The sequence below is a fragment of the Antechinus flavipes genome, chromosome 1, assembly GCF_016432865.1.
Source record: "Antechinus flavipes isolate AdamAnt ecotype Samford, QLD, Australia chromosome 1, AdamAnt_v2, whole genome shotgun sequence".
In the NCBI taxonomy this organism is placed as follows: Eukaryota; Metazoa; Chordata; class Mammalia; order Dasyuromorphia; family Dasyuridae; genus Antechinus; species Antechinus flavipes.
Window position 1 is genome coordinate 8926398 of NC_067398.1, and position 23364 is coordinate 8949761.

The window sequence follows — 23364 nt, forward strand, 5'->3', positions numbered from 1 at the left end:
CTGGGGAACCTTTTAATTCTCCAATTCTGTCATTCTGCTTTTTGGCAGTGAATATTACATTATGATATGGTGTCTCATACTCTCCACTATCCTGTGGATAGGTCCTCTTCCCAGAGAGTGACATGCTAAGAGATGATTTAGGGGCCTTTCCTAGCATCACCAAGAGAGCAAATATCGGAGGCAGAAGTTGAACCCAGATCTTCCTGATTCCTGTCTGTCCCCTTGTTCACATCTCATGTACCAAGGTCAATAACCAGATCCAATATTCTTCATGAGAAAATGAGAGAAATGAAGAAGGAAGACATTAATATGCTCTCTTAATTCCTTAATTTCTGAACCAAGCCAAATGATTTTTTGGGGTAGAATTTGGACTAAATGGCCAGGGAAGAGGCTTCCAACACTGAGACGCTGTTTCTCCTCATTATTTCTGCTGGTGGTTCATTATCCTTATCAGTGACCAAGTCTTGATTCAGGTGGCGTGTGTCCAGTGCTGTGGGAAAGATGAAAGGAGTCCAAGGCATGGTTCCCTTCAAGAGACTTCCAATAGCCTTGGAGAAATCACATGACCAGAAGTGAAATAGAATGGCATGTGTCTATGGATGATCAAGGCCCGAAGTGGAGGCAGGAAAGGAAAGAGATCTTTGGTCATGGAGGTTGGGGAAGGAGCAATGAAAGCAAAATTAATGACTTCATGAGTCTATGTTAAAAAGATAAAGGAATGAAAATTCTATAAATTTTCCCTTTTTGTACAACAGATGCAATAGAAACAATCAAGAATTAAGGAATTTCCTTTAGAAAATGTTCTGTTAGTCTCTGTAAAAAATGAGGCTCAAAAAATTATGATCTGTTCTTTTCCAAACCATTTTTTAATATCAAAAATCCACATAGTTTCTATCTATCAACAAGATTTTAGGCATCTTTCAGGCAGTCTCTTAACCACTCCATGTCCCAGCTAACTCTCTAAGCTCATAAGTTTCAAAATATATTCATCTACATTGGCTGAGGGTCTTCCTTACTTGGAGTTCCCAACAATTAAATCATCGGTCCAGTAAAAAACAAATAAATAAAATGCCTCCATGTATTCTGTGGATCCTGGAAATATAAAAGTGTAAACAAAAACTCCTTTCCCCTCAAAGACCATACATTTTATGCGGGAAGCAACTATATCTAAAACAGGAGCCAGGGACTGGACCTGTGGTTTCAGTCCTATGAAGAACTTCCAGGTGAAGCAAGTCCATCTATCAATGGAGGCCCGAGCCTTTTCTAAACTTAGTGTTTTAGAGTCTTTCTTGGTTTAAAGGGAGCTTCAATTAATTGTTCAGGGTCACATATGTCAGAGCCATGACTTGGACTTGGGCCCTCCTGATTTTGAGGACAACTCTCTATCCCTTACTCCATGTTGTTTCTCATTAAAAAGAAAGAAATACAACCTAATCTGTGCATTGGAGAGGCCCTGGTAGTGGGAGGGAATTCATAAAAGCCCTTGTGCTGGAAAATAAAGCAGGTCTGGATCTTGGAGGAAGGCTAGCAATTAGAGGATGAGGCAGATGGAAGTTGTCTATATGGAGCACAGTTAGTATTAAGGCACGGAGATGAATTTTGCATATAAAGAACAGCAATAAGCAGGCCCCTTTGCCAGACTTCAGAATGCATAAAGATAAACATCATCATGTGGGATATATCTGTCAAAGTAGACTAAGTTCAGGCCATGATGGGTTCTGAATACCAAACAGCCAATTGAATTTTAGCTTAGTGATAGCAGAGAGTCACCCGAACTTTTTTAAAACGAGGGCTTAAAATGATTCCCACTTTGTTTTGTGACTGTTCTTCTTGATTTTCTTTCAGCAAGACACTCCAAATCCCTTCTCTGGACATTTTCTCTAACTGTCCCACCCCCTGCCTAGAATATTCTTCCTCCTCATCTTCTCCTCTTGGATTCCCTGGTTTTATTCAGGTGCCAATTGAAATGTCACCTTCTACCAACCCTCTTAATTTCAGTGCCTTCCCTCTACTGATTATTTCCTATTTATCCTGTATAAAACATGTATGTGCATAGCTGTTTGCTTAGCATAGTGCCTGGGACATAGTAGGTGCTTTGCTGTTCAGTCATTTCCAGTCACATCCAATTCTTGCAGGTTGGAGTGATTTGCCATTTCCTTCTCTAACTCATTTTACAGATGAGGAAACTGAGCACTAAGTGATTTGCCCATGGTCATACAGCTAATAAGTGTGTGATAATGGATTTGAATTCAGAAAGGAGAGTCTTCCTGACTTTAGGTCTAGTGCTCTATTCAGTATAGTGCCATGTCAATGTCCTAATGTTTAATAAATATTGACTCAACTGACTGGTTCCTCCATCATACACTGCAAATACTTTCTCTCTTATATAACTTTGAATTTATACTATATATGTTGTGTGTATGGATTTGTATTCTCTCTGTTATAATATGAGCTCCCTGAATTTCAGAATGATTTTTAAAAAAAGCATTTCAAGCTTCAAATTAAAACAACTTTAAAGTACCACCTCACACTTCTCAGATTGGCTAAAATAAGGGGAAAAGATAATGACAAATGTTGAAGAGGATATGGAGAAACTGGGGCATTAATGCATTGTGGGTGGAATTGGGAAATGATCCAACCATTTAGAGAACAATTTAGAACTTTGCATACCCTTTGATTCAGCAGTGCCATTACTGGGTCTGTTTGTTCCCCAATAAAATCATAAAGGAAGGAAAAGGACCCACATGTGCAAAAATGCTTGTAGCAGCTCTTTTTGTGGTGGCAAAGAATTGGAAAAGGAGTGGATACCCATCAGTTGGGAAAGGCTGAAGAAGTTGTGGTATATGCTGGTAATGGAATATTATTGTTCTATAAAAAATGATGAAGAAGCTGATTTTAGAAACTATGATGCTGAGTGAAACAAGCAGAACCAGTAATACATTGTACACAATAACAACAAGAATGTGTGATGATCAACTAGAAAGACTTGGTTCTTCTCAGTGGTTCAGAGATCCAAAGCAATTCCAAGAGACTTTGGACAGAAAATGCCATCTGCCTCCAGAAAAAGATCTAATAAAATTGAATGTAAATCAACACGTGCTGTGTTCACTTCTTTTTTCTGTTTTTTTAATCTCTCCCATGGTTTTTTTCCTTTTCCTCTGATTTTTCCCTCCCAACATAATTCATAAAGCAATGTGTATTAAAAACAAATACATTTACTAGGAAAAACAAAATTAAAATATTTTTAGCACTTAGCATAGTGCACGGACCTTATTAAATGTTTAATAAATGCTTATTGAGTGACTAAATAAATGAATTATAATGGTGACTTTTGAGTCCTCGTTTCTTTTTTAATTAAATCATGTTTTATTAATGTTCTACTTTTGTTATCACTGTTAATTCCCCAATAACTCTTCCTTTTTAAAACACACACACACACACACACCAAACTGGTCTTGGTTTTGGGGTTTCTTTAAGGTACATTTAAGAAAAATTGGATTAATTTTAACAATGTATGCCCCATCCCATATCCCACCACCTCTCAGATGTTTTAACTATCAGTTCTCTGAAGTCATGATGGGTAAGTACATTGATCAAAATTCTGAAGTTTTTGAATTATGTCTTCCTTTTTTGCTACTGGAGACATCTTAGAAATTGTTAGAATCCCAGCTTCTCTGAAGTAACATTTTCTTTGCTTTCTTTCTGAAACAGGTACAAATTCTAGGTACAAAATCCCTCAGCATATGATTTCTCTTCTTTAACAGATTTTGGTTTGGTCAGCCTAGAAATTGTGGATTCACACTCAAATAAGTTACTTATAGGTGCAAAACAAAAACAAGGTCCTCTTGGGAAGAATGAAGGTGGGAAGACTTATAATAAAGTCAATGTCCTTTGAGGAGGCTCAAGTGCCCAGACTAGGCTTGTGGTAATGGTAATAGGGAGGAATAGGCAGATGGAGCAGAGAAATCATGAAAATGGGTAACTGATTGTACAAGAGAGCAGAGATGGTGGAGTCTTCTCCTAGAGAGCAACAGTTGACTTCCTGTTAAACTGCCAACAAATCAAACTTAGCTACAGGTAGGTCTGTCAATTTGGTGGTGCACCAAGAAGAGGAACAGCAGTTTTTAAGTTTTTAAATGGAACAGCAAACCTCTCACTCCATAATCTAGCAAACACATTACAAACGGGAAGACATTTGGGAGTTCTGTCTGATTACTGATTTTCATCCCTGGATGAAACACTGCCTCGTTCATTCCCTGGGACAAGCCTCGTAGTGCTTGTGATGTTTTTGTTTAGCAAGTAATCGGTGTGATAGCTCAGGCGTGATCAAAAGCTTTGCTGAAGGATCTCAGCTCATAGTTCTCAGGAGCGGTGAGTACGTTTTTCTTCTTTCTTATCCACATCTGGGGAAATTCATATCAATCTAATGCAGTTTTGTGAAGTATCTACTATGCATGAGTATTGAGCCAGGTACTGGGGATACAAAGATCAGACTTTATCCTTCAGGAGCTTCCATTCAAGGGGACACAACAGTGCACTGGGAGAAGCTCTGCTTTGGGACATCTGGGACCTGGATTGAATCTGATTTGGTCTTTTACCATTTGGGTGATTTGGAACAGGTCAGACCATCTCTCTGAGCCTCAGTTTCCTCCTATGTAAAATTAAAAGATGGGCTTAAGTGACTTCTGGATCTCTGCCAGCTCTAAAGTTTTAAAAGACTTTTCAGAAGAAAAAATCTTTACATATACTAGATAGATTTAAACACACACACACACACACACCTGCTGCCTTGATTCTTGACCATGATCCACAGTTGGAATCCCAAGTGCCAGCTATGAACAGATAGAGCCCACAAGGCATAAGCCTAAAGAGTTTAGTGTGGGCAAACAAGGACCGTGGATAAGTAATAGTTGCTTTGTAAACTGATTAAAAGACTTCTCAAAGAAACGAATGTGTCAGCTCCCTTCTCTGTTGAGCTTCAGGATTGACAAAGCCTTCCTCAGGTGACGCCTCCCTCACCCATCTAGGCTAACAATTCCCCAGGGGTCATCCTTATTTATAGGATTATTAAATCATAAAATTTAGAGCTAAAAAGAGACTCCGAAAACATGGAGTTTAATATCTTCATTTGACAAATGAGGAAATTGAGATTCAGAAACTTTACCCACAGTCACATAGCTAAAAATAAATTGAGCCTTTAGACCCAGAAGCAGTACTTTTTTCACTGGACCAACACAGATCTTGATCATTCTTAAGAAACTCAATTAATCCTGAAGGAATTAATGTTTTTGAACTTGCTCACATGGCAGGTAAAGTAGGGGAAGGCAGATCCACCTTGGGATGATAGAAAAGTCACTTCCTAATGATGATAATGTCAAAAAAATTAAGCCAATCATTTTGGATTTAAGGACTTTTCTGTAGATGAGGATAATAGGGCTGAGGCTGTAACTTTCCTACTTGTATTACCAATGATGTCCCTTATCCATGGCAGACACCTAAAGTATAGGATTTATACAAACATGGATGAGGGTTCTACAGCAAATATGGATTACTCTATCTCAAATTTTGTCTCAGGCTGGACAGTTAAAGCTCATAAAGATGGCCATTGAGAGCAAGTAGCCAATGCTTCAGCATCTTTGGTGATATTTCCATGTAGATGGACCCTCTCTAATCCACCTTTTGAAATGTGGGATCAGATGGACTCTGTAATAAGTATATTAATAAATCTAAGATTATTAGCAAGTAGGTGACATAAGGAACCTTCGGAAAAATTGGATGTGTTCCTAGGAAATCAGGAGCTTATCAGGGTTCAGGAGGTTATAAGAGGGGAATAAATCAGGAAGAAAGGAAGTATATGAGTTTTGTGTTGTAGGACCCTGAGCAAATTACTTTCTATCTTTATACCCCAGTTTCCTCATCTGTATAATGTGGGGATTGTGGATCCATGGCTGCTAAGGTTAGTTCCATCTTTCAATAGATGATCCTGTGTGTGCTTAAAATTGTCTTGGACACTTTGATCGGACTAACCAGCTAAATTTTCTTTAAGTTGATTGATTCAATCTAACAATCAGTTCACTTTAGCGGGGAAGATATTTAGAAAACTGACTTTTGGCTCATCAATTCACTTAATACAACGAGAGGAATTGTGGGTCCAAAACCTTTCACTGTACCTTCCATCCATATTTTTCTTTCTAAACTCATGGCGGCCATCATAATGGAGACCTTTGTTACAGCCTGGATTCAGATTTCCTGATGGATGCCCTGCTTCTTCTCTGCCCATGTCCAATCCAACCTTTGAGCAGCTACCAGACTACCCTTCTTCAGACTTAGATGTCCTTCCACTGAATGTACAAGAATCCGCAGTGGCTCCCAAATGCCTTCCAAATAAAGTTCAGACTCCTCTGCCTGATATTAAAGACCTTAATCTGGTACCACCCTATTTTCCAACCTTATTTTGTATTACTTTCTTCTGTGTACTGTACCCTCTAGTCAAATATACTCTGCTTCCCACCTCTATGCCTTTGCTTACACTCTTCCCTCTGTTCAAAGCACATTCCCTCTCCATTTTCACTTGCCAATCTCTTAACCATTCTTTAGAAAATGAGCTCAAATACTACTTTTGCCAACAAACTTTCCCAGAAAGCTAGTCGAGGTATTCCCCAGAACCTCACAGACAGAGAATGTAAGATGATGAAAAGAATGCTGGTCATGGAAAAGAGGTTCTGAGTTTGAATCTTGCCTCTGGAGCTCCCTGTAAGTGATCCTGGGCAAGCCATTGGGCTTCATTGTTTCCCCGCATGAAATGGGATTTATATTAATAGCACTTACTTCATGAGGGTCTTATGATGGTCAAATTAAATGATATCTATAAAGTAATACATATATATGAGCATCTAGAATCATACTCTGCTCCTCACTGCCCGCAGATACTTATCAGTTATGACAGTCTGTGCTTCTGTCAATCAGTCAACAGTTGATTGGCTAGTCAATAAACATTCTCTCCTACCTTGATGTTATTTAAATGTTGGTTTCCCCCATGTTTGGTCCAGTGCTCAAATCACAGCAGAGGCTTAGTCAATACTTGCTAAAGAGGAGTAAGGATCAAAAGAAGTAAGAGTTTATACATAATACAGGTGTGGATTAAGAAAAAAAATATGGACACAATGAATAATCAGGACAAGTCTGTGACTCTGTTTTCATTATCAAGTATCTTGGGTAGGAAAGGTAGTATAGAGGAGTGGATAGGAACCTGCAAGATCTAGTTTCATATGCTGCCTGTGACCTTTCATGTCTCCATGGCCCAGATAATTCTCTAAGAGGTTAAGTTTGTGAGAAGGTTGTAAAGACGTTGACAGAGGGAGAAGTCCGGGAGTTCCTTATATTAGTCACAAGATCAGTCCCAATCCTGGGTCTTCTGTTGAAGATTGGGTTTAGAAAAAAAAAATTGAAATGGGAACCATATTGTATAGTATCCGAGCTACTACTGGGGGAATTATGTTCTAGTGATGACACCTATAAGGTCACCCTTAATCCAATCAGGGAAGCAAGCTACTAAAGTCTCTGAGCTAGTTACTCAGGCTCATCAGAACTACAAAACATCCTAGAATCAGTAAGCTAACAAGGTATGGAGAAAGCTGGGGGTGATTCCCTAGAAATGATGAACCAGAATAAGGATGATTCAGGGAGTAACAGAAGAAATATTCAGTTTGGGAGCCCAGATCTCAGCTCAGTGCTTGGCTTTCTGTAAAGGTATAGGAAATGTCCCTGGGATGGATAGATGAATCAATCAATAAAGGCAGAGATTCTCAAACTTTTTAGTCCCTACAAACATTACACTCCTCAAAATTATGAGGACCCCATTCCCAAATTTTTTTTCATTTTTCATGTCATTATTTATGCTATTAGAAATGAAAACAGCTTAATATTATTTTGAAACTAATTTTGACTTTGTTGACCCCCTGAAATGGTCTTGGGGACCCCCAAGGATCCCTGGAAAAACACTTTGATAATAGATGATTTAGACAATCAATCAATGAAAAGTCATAGAACAGACACGAATGAAAGAGTTTTTCAAGAATTAGCAAAAGGAAGATAGAGCATGGTGGAGGGGGGATGTTTATTAGTTAGAGATTTTGTAAAGGACTAAGACATTGTGCGTGGCTATTTGGTTCGGGAACAAAACTCATCGTAACAGGTATGTTGCTGTGCTTTTCATGCTGGTGTTCATGCAGTAGTCAATGTGGGGATTCTAAAGGCAGTCTTATACAAAGAGAGTTTATGTTCAGAGACCCTGTGTCCCAAAAGCCGCTCTATTAACTGCTTCTTGGGTGACCCGGGCCAGTCACCTAACTGTTCTCAACATCTCAGCTCTATCATCATCGAAAAATAAGGGAATTGGGGCAAATAATTATTTCTACATGTCAGTTTTATGAGAATGACAATAACTGACATTTGTAGAGAAACATTGAAGAGCTGCATGAAATATTTAAATACAACGTTGCATTTGCTCCTTGCAAAACAGAAATAGTTACTACCATTTTGTTCAAATGAGGAAACTGAGGCTTGGAAAGGTAATGTAGCTTGGCCATATTCATATGAACTAGTATATCTTGCAGGCATGAATCTCGATCTCTCTTAATGCCAGGTCCAAGATTTATGACCCTTCCTTCACTGGAACATCCAAGTTCAGGTAAAATGCTCAAATCATTTCACATGCATGAAATTTTGGCATCAAGCATTGGCTACCCAGGACCCTGTCACCCAAGGAAGAATGATTTTTTTTCTCTAACATCATATACTTGAGTGTTTTTTTAAACAAAAGACAAAAGATTTAAATAGTTCACTCTTTGACTATTTAAATTGTGACTGAAATTCAACTTCTTTCCAAGGCTTTTTAGACTTCAAAAAGTGAGCATTTTTCCTAACTTATAATTGAGCTCAATAAGTCATCAAATAAATTAGAAAAACTCTTGTAGAGCTGGAATGAGTATTTTAAGAGCAAGAATGAGAGAAAAGGGAAAAGGAAAAGAAAAATGGAGAAGAACTTATAAAGATTCAGCATAAATGTTTAAGCTGGAAAACTAAGGTTCATTGAAAATATTACTGAAGTTTAATAAATTTATGGAGAATATGCAGACAAAAAAACACCACAGAGACAAACCATTTGGTCCTTCGGTGTGGTTTGAATCTGTCGCTAGCTTGCGTGAGTTCCTCGGGTGGTTTTTGTAGCAGGCTGCCCTACGGTGGGATATGTGAAAGTCTTCGGTGAGGGGACAAAGCTCATTGTGACAAGTAAGTGTTTCAATTATGTTTCCATCAGTTTGTAGTAATCCCAAATTAAAAAAAAAATATAAGGTTCTAGTCTTTTGGGGAAGCAAAACTCCACAGTCACTGCATTTCTGCAAGTGAAGTGGATTACTGACCAGTGGGCAGTTGTGGACACTTGACTGAAGTTAGTGACAGAAAGGAAATCATTTGATTCCGGAGGGAATGGGTGCAACAGTTCAAGTCTCAGGAGAGATGTTGGGCTACTTCCAAGGATTTTTTCCTGGGCCATTGTTATTTCCCTAGCTGTTATAATTTGTTTTTGCAAATGTGCTTGATAAGTGTTTAAACCATTTAAGGTATGAAACAATTTTCTCATTTTTATGCCTATGATTTCTCCTTTCTCTTTGACTTTACTGTGGCTTCATATCAATTGTATGAAATGATAGTATGAAGGAAAACAGAGGGAAATTGTCTTAATATTCATTAAAATCTCACTGAAAGTAAAAAGAAGACTTCATGGAACTAAATGTATGCCATTTGACCTTTGACTTTTTTATCATTTAAAGTTTTATTTAAAAGATCATTCACAAAATACTATCTTCACAAATTTACTTTACTTTCTGTCCTATCTCTGACCACTCAAGAGAGGTCAGATATGTTCTGTTTAACTGGGGGGACAAGTGCAGAACTGGAAGCCATGGAAAGCACTTTACCTGAACTTGAATGTTCCAGTGAATTCCTCATGTATAAACTTTAGTTTGTATCTGGAAAAGGAAGGATTGTAAACCTTGGACCTGGAGCTGGGAGAGATCCAGATTCATGACTGCAAAGAGTCCAGTTTAGGCTGGATCTTGGAAAGAACTTTCTCTCGAGAGTGGCTCCAAAGCTAATCAGGTGGTAGGTAATGAGCTCTTGGTCACTCGGCATCATCAAAGAAAATCTGGATGGTCACTTGATAGTTTTATTTTAATGGGAATTCTTTGGAGGGGGTAGTATCACTTAAACTAGATTTTGCAGAAATGTAAAAACCATTGTTAGCTCACAGACCATACAAAAAGAGGTAGGAGATGGAAGGCAGGAACCATAGTTTGCCAACCCTGAGCTTGAATAGTCATCAAGATCCCTTTAAACTAGAAAATTATAGGTATCAGGAACTCTGTAACAATGATTTCAATGTAGAAGTTGAACTTTGTGGTTTGACAATCAGCTATAACTCATTAACAGGATCCATTAACTTGGATATCTTTTAAAAACTTCTGGGAGTTGGGGGAACCTGAGCTCAAATCACAACTTTATTTTTTATCCTCCTCCCCTTGTGTGATTTTAAGGAGATAACAACCTCTTGGTATCTCTGCTAACTCATCTATAAAATAGAAGAATTTTAGAGCCAGGGATTCTAGGCATCTGTGAACTTTGTATATATATTTTAGATATACATATGTATCTATATGCATATATACTTATATATGCACGGCGATCGCTGCATTTCAATGCACTTAGTTTCCTTGTACTCCTATGCCTTTATTTTATGTATTTAAAAGCATTATTGCAGGAAGAGGTCCGTGGACTTCACTGCTGATTGGATCCAGATCCCCAAAATGTTGAGAAACCTTTGTCTAGACAATTACTAAGGTGCTTTCCAGGTCTAAATTCCATGATGATAACAAGAAAGCTGACTTTCATATAGGGAAAAGCTTCCAATTTATAAAGCATCTTAAATACTTATTTCATTTGATCCTTACAATAATGATATGACTACAATCCCTATTCCACAGATGAAAAAACTGAGATTTAGAGAAATAAAATGACTTGCCCAATATCACACACAGTGTCAAAGGCAGAATTTGAACCCAAGTCTCTTCCATCCAGATCCTGAATTCTTTTCCGACTCCATCGCATTGAATCTAATGTTTATACAGGAGGAATTCACTAGAGGATTCAGAGACAACCTAACTTCAAATGGAAAAGTGTCTCAAATGCAAGAAAAAAAAAAGTCACCCAGGTTGCAGTCTCTCCAGACATTATTTGACCACTTGGAAGGAGAATACATCTAAAGAATTTTTCTAAGTACCCAAAGTCTCATCGGTGCTTTCTCCCCACCAAGAAATAATGGTCACGACATTTACTGTGCCTGACATTTGTTTTCCTTCTGAAGTTTTTTAATCTTTGCAAAAGTGGGCCTATTCTCTAATTAGTCAAATAAATTAGAAAAACTATCATGAAGTGAAATGGAGTATTTTGAGAAGAGTAATGAAAGGAATCAAGGGTAAAAAGAAAAGAGAAGAAATAGAAATTTACAGAGAATCAACGCCAAGATGTAAGTTAACTAAAACATGGCTGAGATTCAGCAAATCTGTGGACAATTGTGACACAAAAACAAAATTGCAAAGAGCTGAGGTGTTTGGCCCTACAGTGTGCCTAGATTTTACCTCCATCTGTGCATGTAAGTTCCTTAGATGGTTTTTGAGTCAGGCTGCCCTGTAGTGGGAGGTGTTAAAATCTTTGGTCAAGGGACAAAGCTCATTGTGACAAGTAAGTATTTCAATTATATTTCTATCTGTTTTTTAGGTATTCCGGTATAAAGTAAACTTTGATCCACTTGGGAAAACAAAAAAACTTTAACCACTGAATGTCTGTGATTTAAGGGGGCTATTTTCCAGTGGAACTGTTGTGACTATACGGCTGAAATTACCGGGGGGGAGAAAGTCCTTTTGTTCTGGAAGGGACGGGCGCGCGCAGTCAAGGGCTACAGCTCTAGAGAGTCTGTGCTACTTCACTGGATCTTTTTGTTATTTTGGAATATTGGCTAATGAAACTGATAAAACCCTTTGTATCAAAAAACCCTGTCTAAATTGGAAATCAAACTTTATATTTTATTAACTGATTCCTCCAGTCCCTTTGACTCTGGGATGGCTTTACATAGTACGTCCCTGTATGGTTAGGTTTCTTTGTTGTTGTTGTATCAAATCAATTAAAATTTTGTGAGCATTAAAAACTGCATTGTGTAGAGCTAAATTTATCTCATTTGACCCATGACTGCTCAAGACATGATTACAAGAACTTCAATGGGTCAGACTCAGAATGAGTAGTGAGTGCTTTGTTGTTTTTATTTAAATCTCAAATTAGGCTTAATTTGGAATCTGAAGACCTTGACTTTGACTTTGAATTCTGCTTCTGCCATTTACTGTCTGAAAGTGGGCAATTAATTTCCCCTTGTTAGATCTTAGTTTCTTTATATGAAAAATCACAGCATTAGGTTAAAGTTGATGATTAGGCTAAGATCTTTGGCAGCTCTAAATCCATGTTTCTAATTAATAAGACCTAAGATAATAATAATTATCCTCTTCTGCTGGTTTGAGTTAAAAATAAATTCACCCCTTTAGTCATGAACAATGCCTGATAATTTAAAAACAACCAAAAATAATCTAGATTCATGGAAGACCACAAATTGACTTAGAAAACTACAGATTAACATCATCTATGTTGTGTTGTGTTTTGATTTATTTTGTTAAACATTTTCCAATTGCCATTTTCATCTTGTTTGGTTCGTAGTCAGGAGTTTTACTGTGGTAAGTTTAATACTTCTAGACCAGATATCTGCTTTCTTATACATTAGGAATTCAAATTGAAAGAATTTTAAATAATCCTCCAAAAATGTCGATCATTCTTCTATAATTTATCAAATTATTTAGCCTACAAATTAGATTTCTCTTTTCAATATAATACTACAATTTAATTTTTGCTGTTTAGTTATTCTTCAGAAATTAATGGGTTCTATTCATTTATTTGATATGCACTGTATGTACTCTTAGACACAGATTGCACTCTCTTCTCAGCTTCTAAACTGTTTTCTTGAGAGTCTTTAACCCCTCACCTTGACCTCACCATCAAATTATTAACTTATGAGGAGCTTCACCAAACATAGCTTTTCCCCGTAGGTTTGGGGATAATGGACCCACAGCTTGTTGCCTATCTTGAAGGAACGTATTAGAGCTTGTGATCCACTGACAAACTTTAAGAGGCAAGATCCCTCCCAGGACATGAGGAGGCATCCGTGTAGGATCTTAGTGGAAGAATTTAATGAAATATTGGTGGATCCACTGGCTGTTTCTACCCTTCTGGCAGATGCTACATTCAGTGCTAATGATATAGCCAGTTCTTATTAGAAGTCCTCAGGAGAGCAGCTCCATCATCATTTTTATGATTCATTTACAATATACTTACAAGGGATCTAAAATTATTCTGTTGCCAAGTGGGATGGGGGATGGAAAGTAAATTAAATGATTAAATGTATCTGTATTTAAAAGATGCTGAGATACTTAGAAAATTCCCAGTCATTAGATAAATTCAACCTAGGAAAAGGTAGAAAAATCTGAATTCTTTTCATGTGAGTCTTCAATGATGTTTAAAATTAAATAAAAATTCAAAAGGCAAAGGCCATTTTGAAAAGACCAATAGAGTCATTTCTGTGAAATGTTTTGGACAAGGAACAATGTATTGTTACTGGCAAATGTATCTATTGATATGCAAGATAATGATATACAAAATAAAGTCAATCCTTGTTTTGCGAAAAAAAATTACCAGTGGAAAGAAACATCATTTATTAACAGAAGACAATTTTGAAAGTTAGAATGATATTTTCTTTAGGTACTACTTGGCTTTTCAAACTTAAGATGTGATTGATACTTACAGAAGTGATTTTCTTGTGAAAAATAAAGAAAAATGTACACTTAGAAAATGATCCAAAATTTTTCCTTCCCAGTTATGTGTAAAAACAATTTTTACCATTTATTGATTTTGTTAAACTTTGAATTTTAAATTCTAATCTTCCCTCCCTTTCTTCCCCTTTCTCTAAAATAATAAGCAATCTGTATAACATCTATTTAAGCTATCTAAAACATTTCCATATCAATCTTTTCTATAACAAAACTTGAACAGAAGAAGAAAAAAAATGAAAGTGAAAATGGCATGCTTTTGTCTGGATTCAGATAATATCAGTTCTTTGTCTGGAGGTAGATAGCATTTTCCATCATAAATTTTTTGGGATTATCTTGGATCATTGCATTGCTAAAAATAGCCAAGTTATTCCCAGTTCTTCATTGTACAATATTGTTAACTATGTACAATATCATTGTTACAATATTGTAATATTGTTACCATGAACAATGTATTCCTGATTCTGCTCACTCTGCTTTATGTCAGTTCATATAAGTCCAGGTCTTTCTGAAATCATCCTGTTTCTTATTTCTTGTATAATATACAATAATATTTCATTAAATTCATATATCTCAACTTGTTCAGCCATTCCCCAATCGCTAGGCCTCCCCTCAATTTCCAATTTTGCCACTACAAAAAGTGCTGCTATAAATATTTTTCTGACCAGAATTTTTGAGAAATTGAAAGCTCCATATTCACATTCAAAGCATAAGTTGCGGTCCTACTTACTTCCATATGAAATTCACGTTGGCAACAACATAATGTCCTTTGTAAAAATTTCCCAAGCATTTGATAATGTATAAAATCAAATAAATCAGGTGACATTAGAGAGAAAAACTGGTTCCTCAGCATTAACTAGGAAAAAAAATCTGATTAATATCTAAAGAAATTCACAATATTCTTAATCCCATCTCCTATCCCCAAACCAGAGTTCTTATGTAACATGCTGCATCATCAATACTGATGAATACCCAGAAATAATGTTGTGGGAGTTTTTAAGGGATTATCATTTGGAAGAAGACTTCACCCTGTCTTGCTGCTTGACTAGAGAGGGTAGAACTGAGTTGGAAAGAGGCAAATTTTCACCTGATATAAGGATGATCTTTTTACCAATTCATGTCATCCAAAAATCAGTGTAACTACCCTCAGAAGTAGTAGTTGCCTCATCTTTGGTCATTCTTAATCAACAGCTAGATGACCACTGGGGTATAATATATAAGGAACTTTTTTTAGTTTTGGTTTGGACTAGATGACCACTGGGATCCTTTTCCCTGTTGAAATTCTGAGAGTCTAAAAAATCATGGTGCCCAGAGAGGAATAAGGGGCATCACTCCTTGGCCCCAGTAGTATTATGGTGGACCTACATTAGATGGCACCAATATTAGTCCTTCATTTTTTCCAGTAATTACCTTCATGTTGTTCTCTGCTTTTCCACAGAGTCTGTTATTCCAAAAAAACCACCAATGCCCATAATTTTTCTTCCTACTTTGGAGGAAGTGAAACAAAAAAAATCTGGGACCTACATTTGCCTGCTGGAAGACTTTTTCCCCAATGTCATTAAAACCTATTGGAAAGAAAATAAGTACTCGCAGCCTCTGGATGCACAGTTTGGCCCTATCACTGGGAATGGCAGTTCATACTCACAGGTCAGCTGGTTGACGGTACAAGAAGATTCCTTGAGTAAAAACCTCACCTACTTCTACCAACATGAGAATACGGGCATAGAACCCCAGGAAGTTCCTATTCCTTCAGTTTGGGAAGGTATGTACTCAGATCTCAGCTATCTTGATTGGGAAAACAAAGCTCCCTGTTCCTCCACATTGGCGTCTCTCTCTCTCTCTCTCTCTCTCTCTCTCTCTCTCTCTCTTTCTCTGCAAGGATTTTCAGTCAGCTCCATCAGGAACTGATCTCATTATCAGGAAAAGTCTTGGCCAGTCTCCCCAGATCAATCCAATATTATGTATTAAATAATTATGGTATGCTAAGCACTACAGGGACAGATTACAAATAGAAAGAGCTCCTGCCTTCAAGGAGTTTACATTCTAATGGGGGAAGTTAAACAGAGAGAGACAGAGAAAGAGAGAAAGAGAGAAAGAGAGAGAGAGAGAGAGAGAGAGAGAGAGAGAGAGAGAGAGAGAAGGAGAGGAAGAGACAGAAGAGAGAGAAAGAAAAAGAAAGACAGAAACAGAGACACAGAGACAGAGAGAGAGAGACAAAGATAGGGAATAAGAGAGACAGAAAAAAGAGACATAAAGAGAGAGGGACACAGAGAGACAAAGACAGACAGAGAAAATAAAATAAAACAAAATGCAGATAAGCCACCAGATTTGCCTGGTCAGTAACCAGACAGAATTGGGACAGTTACATGGGACAGTTATTAAGGTGGGCGTTAGAGCGCTATATTAAAGTAAGCTATTTCGTTTCTCTTTAAAAGAGTGACTTTTGATGAATCTTTCTTGCTTTTAGTCCACGAACAAATCTTATTTTTTTTCTTTTTAACATTATTCTTTATCTTCCATCCAACCAAAACCACTAAGAAAAAAACAGAGATGTCTAACGTTCACATATATTAGATTAAATCCTGTCATATAGCATGTCAGCTCAACACAAAGATCTTACATCAAATGTTCTTACATCAAGCCAGTGGGACCAGAATTCTGCCCTCCTGTTGGGTTTCAGTAAATTCTGGGGGAAAGGAAAAGGCAAAGACTCCTGAGTACACAGAGCTACTGGTGAGAGTTTCATCCACAAAATGGCTCCACAGAAAGACTAAAAGGCAGAGAGTCAAGGGACCTGCACTTAACCTTCAGCTCGAGCACTTACTCATTATATGCTCCTATCCAGACCTTGGTTTCCTCGCCTCCAAATTATCGGGGGATGTACTGTCTTCCCTAGCTTTTCAAGGAACAAAGGACCCTTTGTGGTGTCAAATTCTTCAGGACTCCCAGATGAGAGTCATTTTTAATTAATATTAATTCATTGTTAAAAAAAAAAAAGTAATCCATCAATATTTATTAAACTCATGTGCTAAGTACTGTTCTAAGAGCTGGAGATACAAAAAGAGGCAACATATGTAATAACAGAAATCCATGAATTCAGTAATGTTTAAATGAATTTTGTATATGAGTATACTTATTAACTATGAGACAACTTACCTATTTAGTCTTCAGAAGGTATATTTAGCATGCATATGGGTTTGCAGACCATTTGAAATAACTCCAAGGCTGCTCATTTGAAGACGATAGCCAGGGAACTACTAAGTAAGGAAATGTCTGAAGGGGCTTCTCGCTTGTAATCAACAATCACATGGACACATATACAGCCAAAGAAAAAATGAAAAAAAATGTTGAAATTGATATCTTCTCTAAGAGATCCCAGTTCCATCCACGGGAAATGGACCATTAGAATTTGCTGCTCAGAATGTCTAGTACTCCCTGCTGCTCACCCCTTTGTCATTCAGAACCCTGGACTCATAATATCAGAAGAGATGCAGCCTATTTTAATTTTAAATTAATCCATTAAGCTCCTACTATGTGCTAGACACTGCAAAGTACCGGAGATTCAAAGACAAAAAGAGCCCCTGGCCTCAAGGGGCTTGGAAGGAAGGTAATGAGTATATATGCCTGAGGAGGGAAAAGCCCTAATAGCTGAGGGGATCATAGTTTCTCTGCTGAGGACAATGGAGGAATCCAAAAATTCAAGGAGAGGCAGACACACAGAGACTAAAAGATAGCGATGTAAGAGAGACAGGCAGAGAGAAAGACAGACACAGATATAGAGAGATAGAGAGAGACAGAGAGACAGAGAAAGACACACAGAGAGAGAGAGAGAGACAGAGAGAGAGAGAGAGAGAGAGAGAGAGAGAGAGAGAGAGAGAGAGAGAGAGAGAGAGAGAGGTTTTCCAAAGACAACATAGTGGAAAGTAGATTGGGTCTGGGAATTCCATCTCTGTCACTACCTCGGTTACTTGATCCAAGTGACTTCTTAACTCATCTGTAAAATGGGGGCGTGAGGTCCCTCCTAGTTCTACATCTGTGTTCCATATTCAAAATCCTATTTTTAAAAGAAGAACTTCGTACATTCTCCCCACGATACCTCCTCGTGCTGTTTGCATGGGTGCAAAGCTAAGGGAAGAATTCTTGGTGTTTTATACCCACATGGATCACTCAAGCTGCTCAAAACTTTGTACCTCAATTGGTTGCATTGCTGGGCCTTGAATGGTTGAGATTTATTTTTTAAATATAAAGCTTTTTATTTTCAAAAACACATGTATAGTTTTCAACATTGACCCTTGCTAAGCCTTGTATTCCAATTTTCTTCTCCCTTCTTTCCCCTCACCCCTTGGATGGCAAGTAAACCAATACATGTTAAACATGTGCGATTCTTCTACACGTATTTGGAATTATTTTTTAATTGGATTGTGTCTTTTTGCCTGAATAATAGGCCAGGTCTGCTCTTCATTCTATTGCTTTAAACTGAGTTTTAGGCAATATCTGTCACTAGTCTAGTTAATGACTAGTTAATATTGGCTCTTTCTGTACAGAAAGAGCCTAAGAGCCCCAAAGAGGGGCCAGAGGTAGAGAAATTATGGTAGAGATGGGGAAAGGAGAGAGGTATTTCCCTGAATGCTGGCTCAAAACTGCACGGTTCTGTGGCTTCCAGTGAGTCATTCTGTTCAATGTATGACTGCTTTGGTTTTCATAGGCGTCCATTTTTTTACTTATTTCAAAACCAACAAAGGAGCCAACTGTGGTTGCTCCTTATATACAAGGAAGCCACTTTTAATGAAAACATCCTAAAGAATTCCCAGGCAGATAGTTTAAAAATTGTCACTTCAATGAATTGACTACTAAAAAGGTCATGAGAAATTTCCTAATAAAGAGGGCAGGTTAGTAGAAAATCATGCTTGGTTGAAATTGGTCGAGAAGCAATTCTTCAGACCGTTCTTGGCTTTAGCGTCAGGCTTGATTTTTATTTTTTTAAACTGATTTGTAGCAGGGCAATTTCTTCCATTTGTCATTTGTCTTTCCTCCATGTCACTCTGCTATTCTCCGCTTCCCAAGTGTAAAGATACAAAACTCCATGGGTGTCCCCAGCCGAAAAGGAGGTACTATAAGAAGGATACTAGATTTGATCTTAGAAGATCCAGATTCAAATCCTGGCTGTCCCTTGTAACATTGAACAAGTAGCTTCAGTTCTCTGGGTTTGTCTATAAAATAAATGAGTTGGGTTATCGGGGTTCTAATTTTTAATTTGATTTATGGACTCCTTGGAAATTTGCTGAAGCCTACGGACCCCTTCTCAAAATCATGTTATTAAATGTCTAAAATGAAATGCACAGGATTAGAGGAAGCAACAATGATGAAATAGACTTATTTTACAAAAAAATTCACAGATATAGATTAAGATTGATGTTCCACAGGAATATTAAGCCTTCTCCCACTCCAAAGCCCTATGTGACAAGTGGCTCGGCCACTCTGGAGGGACCAGTCAAATGGTGAAGGATCACTCCAGTGAAGTATTTTTCCTCCGGCATTTTCCTAACAAAATGTCAACGTCAGTTGACCATAGGCACCCAATGGCAATGTAATAATGCAATGAATATTCTGGGTTTGAATTATTAAATTAGATAATTTCTAGGGGGAAAAGTCATTTAGTGATCACATTCAAAATGAAAGAGAGTACCCATAGTTTTACTCACTGCAAAAAGTCCAAGAGTGATTGATCAGCGATTGGAGGAAAAAGATGGAACAATCTCTGCCCTCCAGAAGCTACATTCCACTGGGGCAATGTACAGATAAGATTATACAAGGGCATAAAAAATTATCAAAACCATTTCAAAGAGATGTTTGATTTCAAAGTATCAGTATGATAAAATCCATACTAATTGAACCCAAGATCGTGACTTTTCACTCAAGGACTTAATTGTCTTAATTGTCAAGTCCAGTCCTTAAAGGAAGGAACACAGGCATGGTATCCTAGAATCTGGCAGGAGTTCTATTTACTCAAGAGACAAACTCTCTTGTCATTCTAAGTGGGCTGCGCTAAGTGATATCTAAGCTCCTTCCAACTCTATGCTTAATTTTGTGCCTGACACGTAGTAGGCACTTAATAAATGGTTTTTGATTAACTGACTCCATTTTCCAAATAAATGATTTTTTTTAGTCCAAGCAGTCAGACCACCCATGCATATAGCTAACAACACAAAGTCCCTGAAAAAGATCCCAATTTGTCTGTGATAAAATGTCTCCTGCTTGGTATCTCACTATCACCATGTATCAAAACTCAACAATGGAACTTGAGTCCAATGAATGAGTGAATGGAAATAGAAAAAAACCCACTTACTCCCTGATAAGTATTCTGTGCTTTTTCTGGGAAGGATGTCTTTCTAGTTGGGTTATCGGGGTTCTAATTGGGAGAAATATGTGCATGTGGCTAATTAAATGATTTTTTTCTGTTCATCTAGTTTTAAAAAATTCCTCTTCAAAAGCATGTAAGAAGGATAAAGACTGGACTAAAGGTAAGTTTCACATTATTAGTTTGTTTTCTAGGCCACGGGGAATTTTTACTCATGATCAACTCATGATCAACTCTTCCTCCAGGAAATTGAGGGAGGAATGGAAACTTCCTGGGGTCCAGAATAAGCCACCCAATGTTAAGGGAAAGAAAAGAGGCTGGCTCGTCTATGTAAGGGCTCGTTCTCCTTGCCATAATCTGATTGTACCAGTCCCAAGCTCAAGGGCTTCTGGGGCCAGAAAGCTTAGAAGCTTTTGACTTTTAGGAACCCGCAGCAGCTGTTTGCTGGGAGGTAAGACATCCCAGACCTTTGCCTGAGAATCACCCAGTCTAGGGTGGTCAGTCCTAGAGACAACAACTAAACGAATGGTCTTGCTTCCCAGCCACAGCATTGACTAGTGGTGTGTACTCAGTAGAGTAAAAGTCAGGCTTCTAGTCAGGAAAATATGCACTCATATTCTGGATGCTTACTAACTGCTTGATGCTTGTCAGGTTTCTTGGATTCTCTGAGCCTCAGTTTTCTCATCTGTACAGTAGAGACAATGATACCTACTGGTCATACGTGTAAAGCATTTTTCAAACCTTATTTCCTCTCTGTGTGACATTGGTTAGTCACTTCCTTTGCTCGGTTTCCTCATCATAAAATGGGGGAAGACGGTAAATTTTATGAGAACTAAATCTCTTCCTGATCTAAATCTAATGGAAAAAAAAACTAGGCTTTATATGCCTTCAAACACTCATTTATGGGCTGATGGTAGAAGGAGTCCTATCTCCTCCATCATTAACCCACTCTGTCACATCAGGCAAGTCACACGGAATCCTGGACCATTAGAGCCAGAAGGGATTCAGTGGTCCTCCAGGACTAACCTCTCATTTTCTTTTTTTTTTTTTTTCCTTTTTTAAAAAAATATTTTATTTATTTATTTATTTTTAATGGCCTTTTATTTACAAGTTATATGTATGGATAATTTTACAGCATTGACAATTGCCAAACCTTTTGTTCCAATTTTTCCCCTCCTTCCCCCCACCCCCTCCCCTAGATGGCAGGATGACCAGTAGGTGTTAAATATATTAAAGTATAAATTAGATACACAATAAATATACATGATCAAACCGTTATTTTGCTGTACAAAAAGAATCGGACTCTGAAATATTGTACAATTAGCCTGCGAAGGAAATCCAAAATGCTGACAGGCAAAAATATAGGGATCGGGAATTCAATATAATGGTTCTTAGTCATCTCCCAGAGTTCTTTCCCTGGGTGTAGCTGGTTCAGTTCATTATTGCTCCATTGGAATGGATTTGGTTCATCTCATTTCTGAGGAAGATCAGGTCCATCAGAATTTAACCCCACATTTCATGGTTGAAAACACAGGCCAAGAGGAGAAGTGACTTGTTCATGCACCAACATCACAGAATAAAACTTTCTACAGAAACTCAGGCTCAGGGTTGACAGAAGCCCACATGGACTGCCTCTAGGGGTATGAGGGCCTTGGCTGGTTCTTGGTGGGCCATACTTCAAATCTCCAGTCTAGGCTCTTAATGATAATGACACAAAACTCTCCCATTTTTTGGTACTTTCAACTTCCAATGGGTTCTTTCATCTGGATTGGTCTTCACAATAATCCCCCTGGGTGACTACAGTCCCAGATGATAGCTGAGGAGGAAGTCGGCCCATGCCCTGTCAGGTCTAGCTGCTGGGGATGGTCACCAGCCACTGACCTGGCGTGACCAGCACAAGTTAACGAAAGCTTCTCACTTGCAGCACTGGCTTCTTTACCCCAGGTCTGTGATATCAGCTCAAATAGAAACAGGGGCCACTAGCCCACGCCCAAGGAGCCCTCTGAGTATATATTGACTTAGTTTTAAAATGTAATAAGATCTGTTTTATTGAGCTCTTATTTGTTAAGCATTAATTACATTTTAAACTGGTTTATCCAGGAGGCACTGGAGAGTGCTGTGGGCTACAGAGCACAGGTCTGGAGACCACAGCCTTGTGTATTTCCCTCATTCAGAGAAGAAGCCCACTCCCATCCCGCGTGGTCAAGCTGTAAGAATTCCATGGGACTTCAGGGGCGGTCCCTTGGACTTACATAATCCCATGACAACTCTGTGGGCAAATGTCTTAAATAGATACATGCAACTTCCTAGGGTCTCTGAGAACAACTCACATTTCCATGTGCTTTGTATACACAATGTGCTTTTCTTGCAATAATGCAGTGATGTGAGAAACAAAGGTACATTAGACCATTTTATAGATTCAGAAGCGTTAGAGTTGGTGAGAGTCAGGGCTATTTCCTTCTTCACTGTGCCTCAGCTCCTAACCCATACACACTGGCGAAAGCTTAGATTATCTGCAATACTCTTCCCTTGGGAGTTAGCAGATTCACCTTCACTAGGGGTCTTCAGGAAAAAAACATTTGGGGGAAATAATGTAGATCAAGGGTCCTTAACCTTTGTGTCCTATTCTCTTTGGGCAAGCTGGTGATATCTTTTCATCTCTTCTCAGAATCATGTTTTTAAATCTATTAATTAATTACAAATAACTATGTGCCAGACATTGTGCTGAGTAAAGGTTGTCTTAAGTGGCTTCTGAGACCCCTTCCATCTCTGACATGGGAATTCCCCAGAAGACCTGGAAGAAGGACGATTCCATTCAATATTATTGTTTTTGTTTTTAGTAATAATAACTACCATTTATAGATTATACATTTATACTTTAATGTTTACAGAACCTTAATGTTAGTTTTTTAACATCATCATCATCATTATGTTTGTATGCTTCTGAATACTCCATGAGAAAAAGAGAATCCAAGAAATGGTATCATATAGAAATGTTCTGGGCAAATATACAAGCACATTGGT

General features: G+C 38.0%; 1 protein-coding gene across 1 annotated transcript in view; it reads left to right on the forward strand.

The window, feature by feature from the left end:
• LOC127543899 (uncharacterized) overlaps window positions 1-23364 on the forward strand; it is a 35509-nt gene that overhangs the window by 11560 nt on the left and 585 nt on the right. The window contains exons 6-8 of the mRNA XM_051970239.1: window positions 4297-4371; window positions 15421-15744; window positions 20450-20503. Of these exons, the coding sequence (XP_051826199.1) occupies window positions 4297-4371; window positions 15421-15744; window positions 20450-20503 (453 nt within the window). The remainder of the gene's footprint in view (window positions 1-4296; window positions 4372-15420; window positions 15745-20449; window positions 20504-23364) is intronic.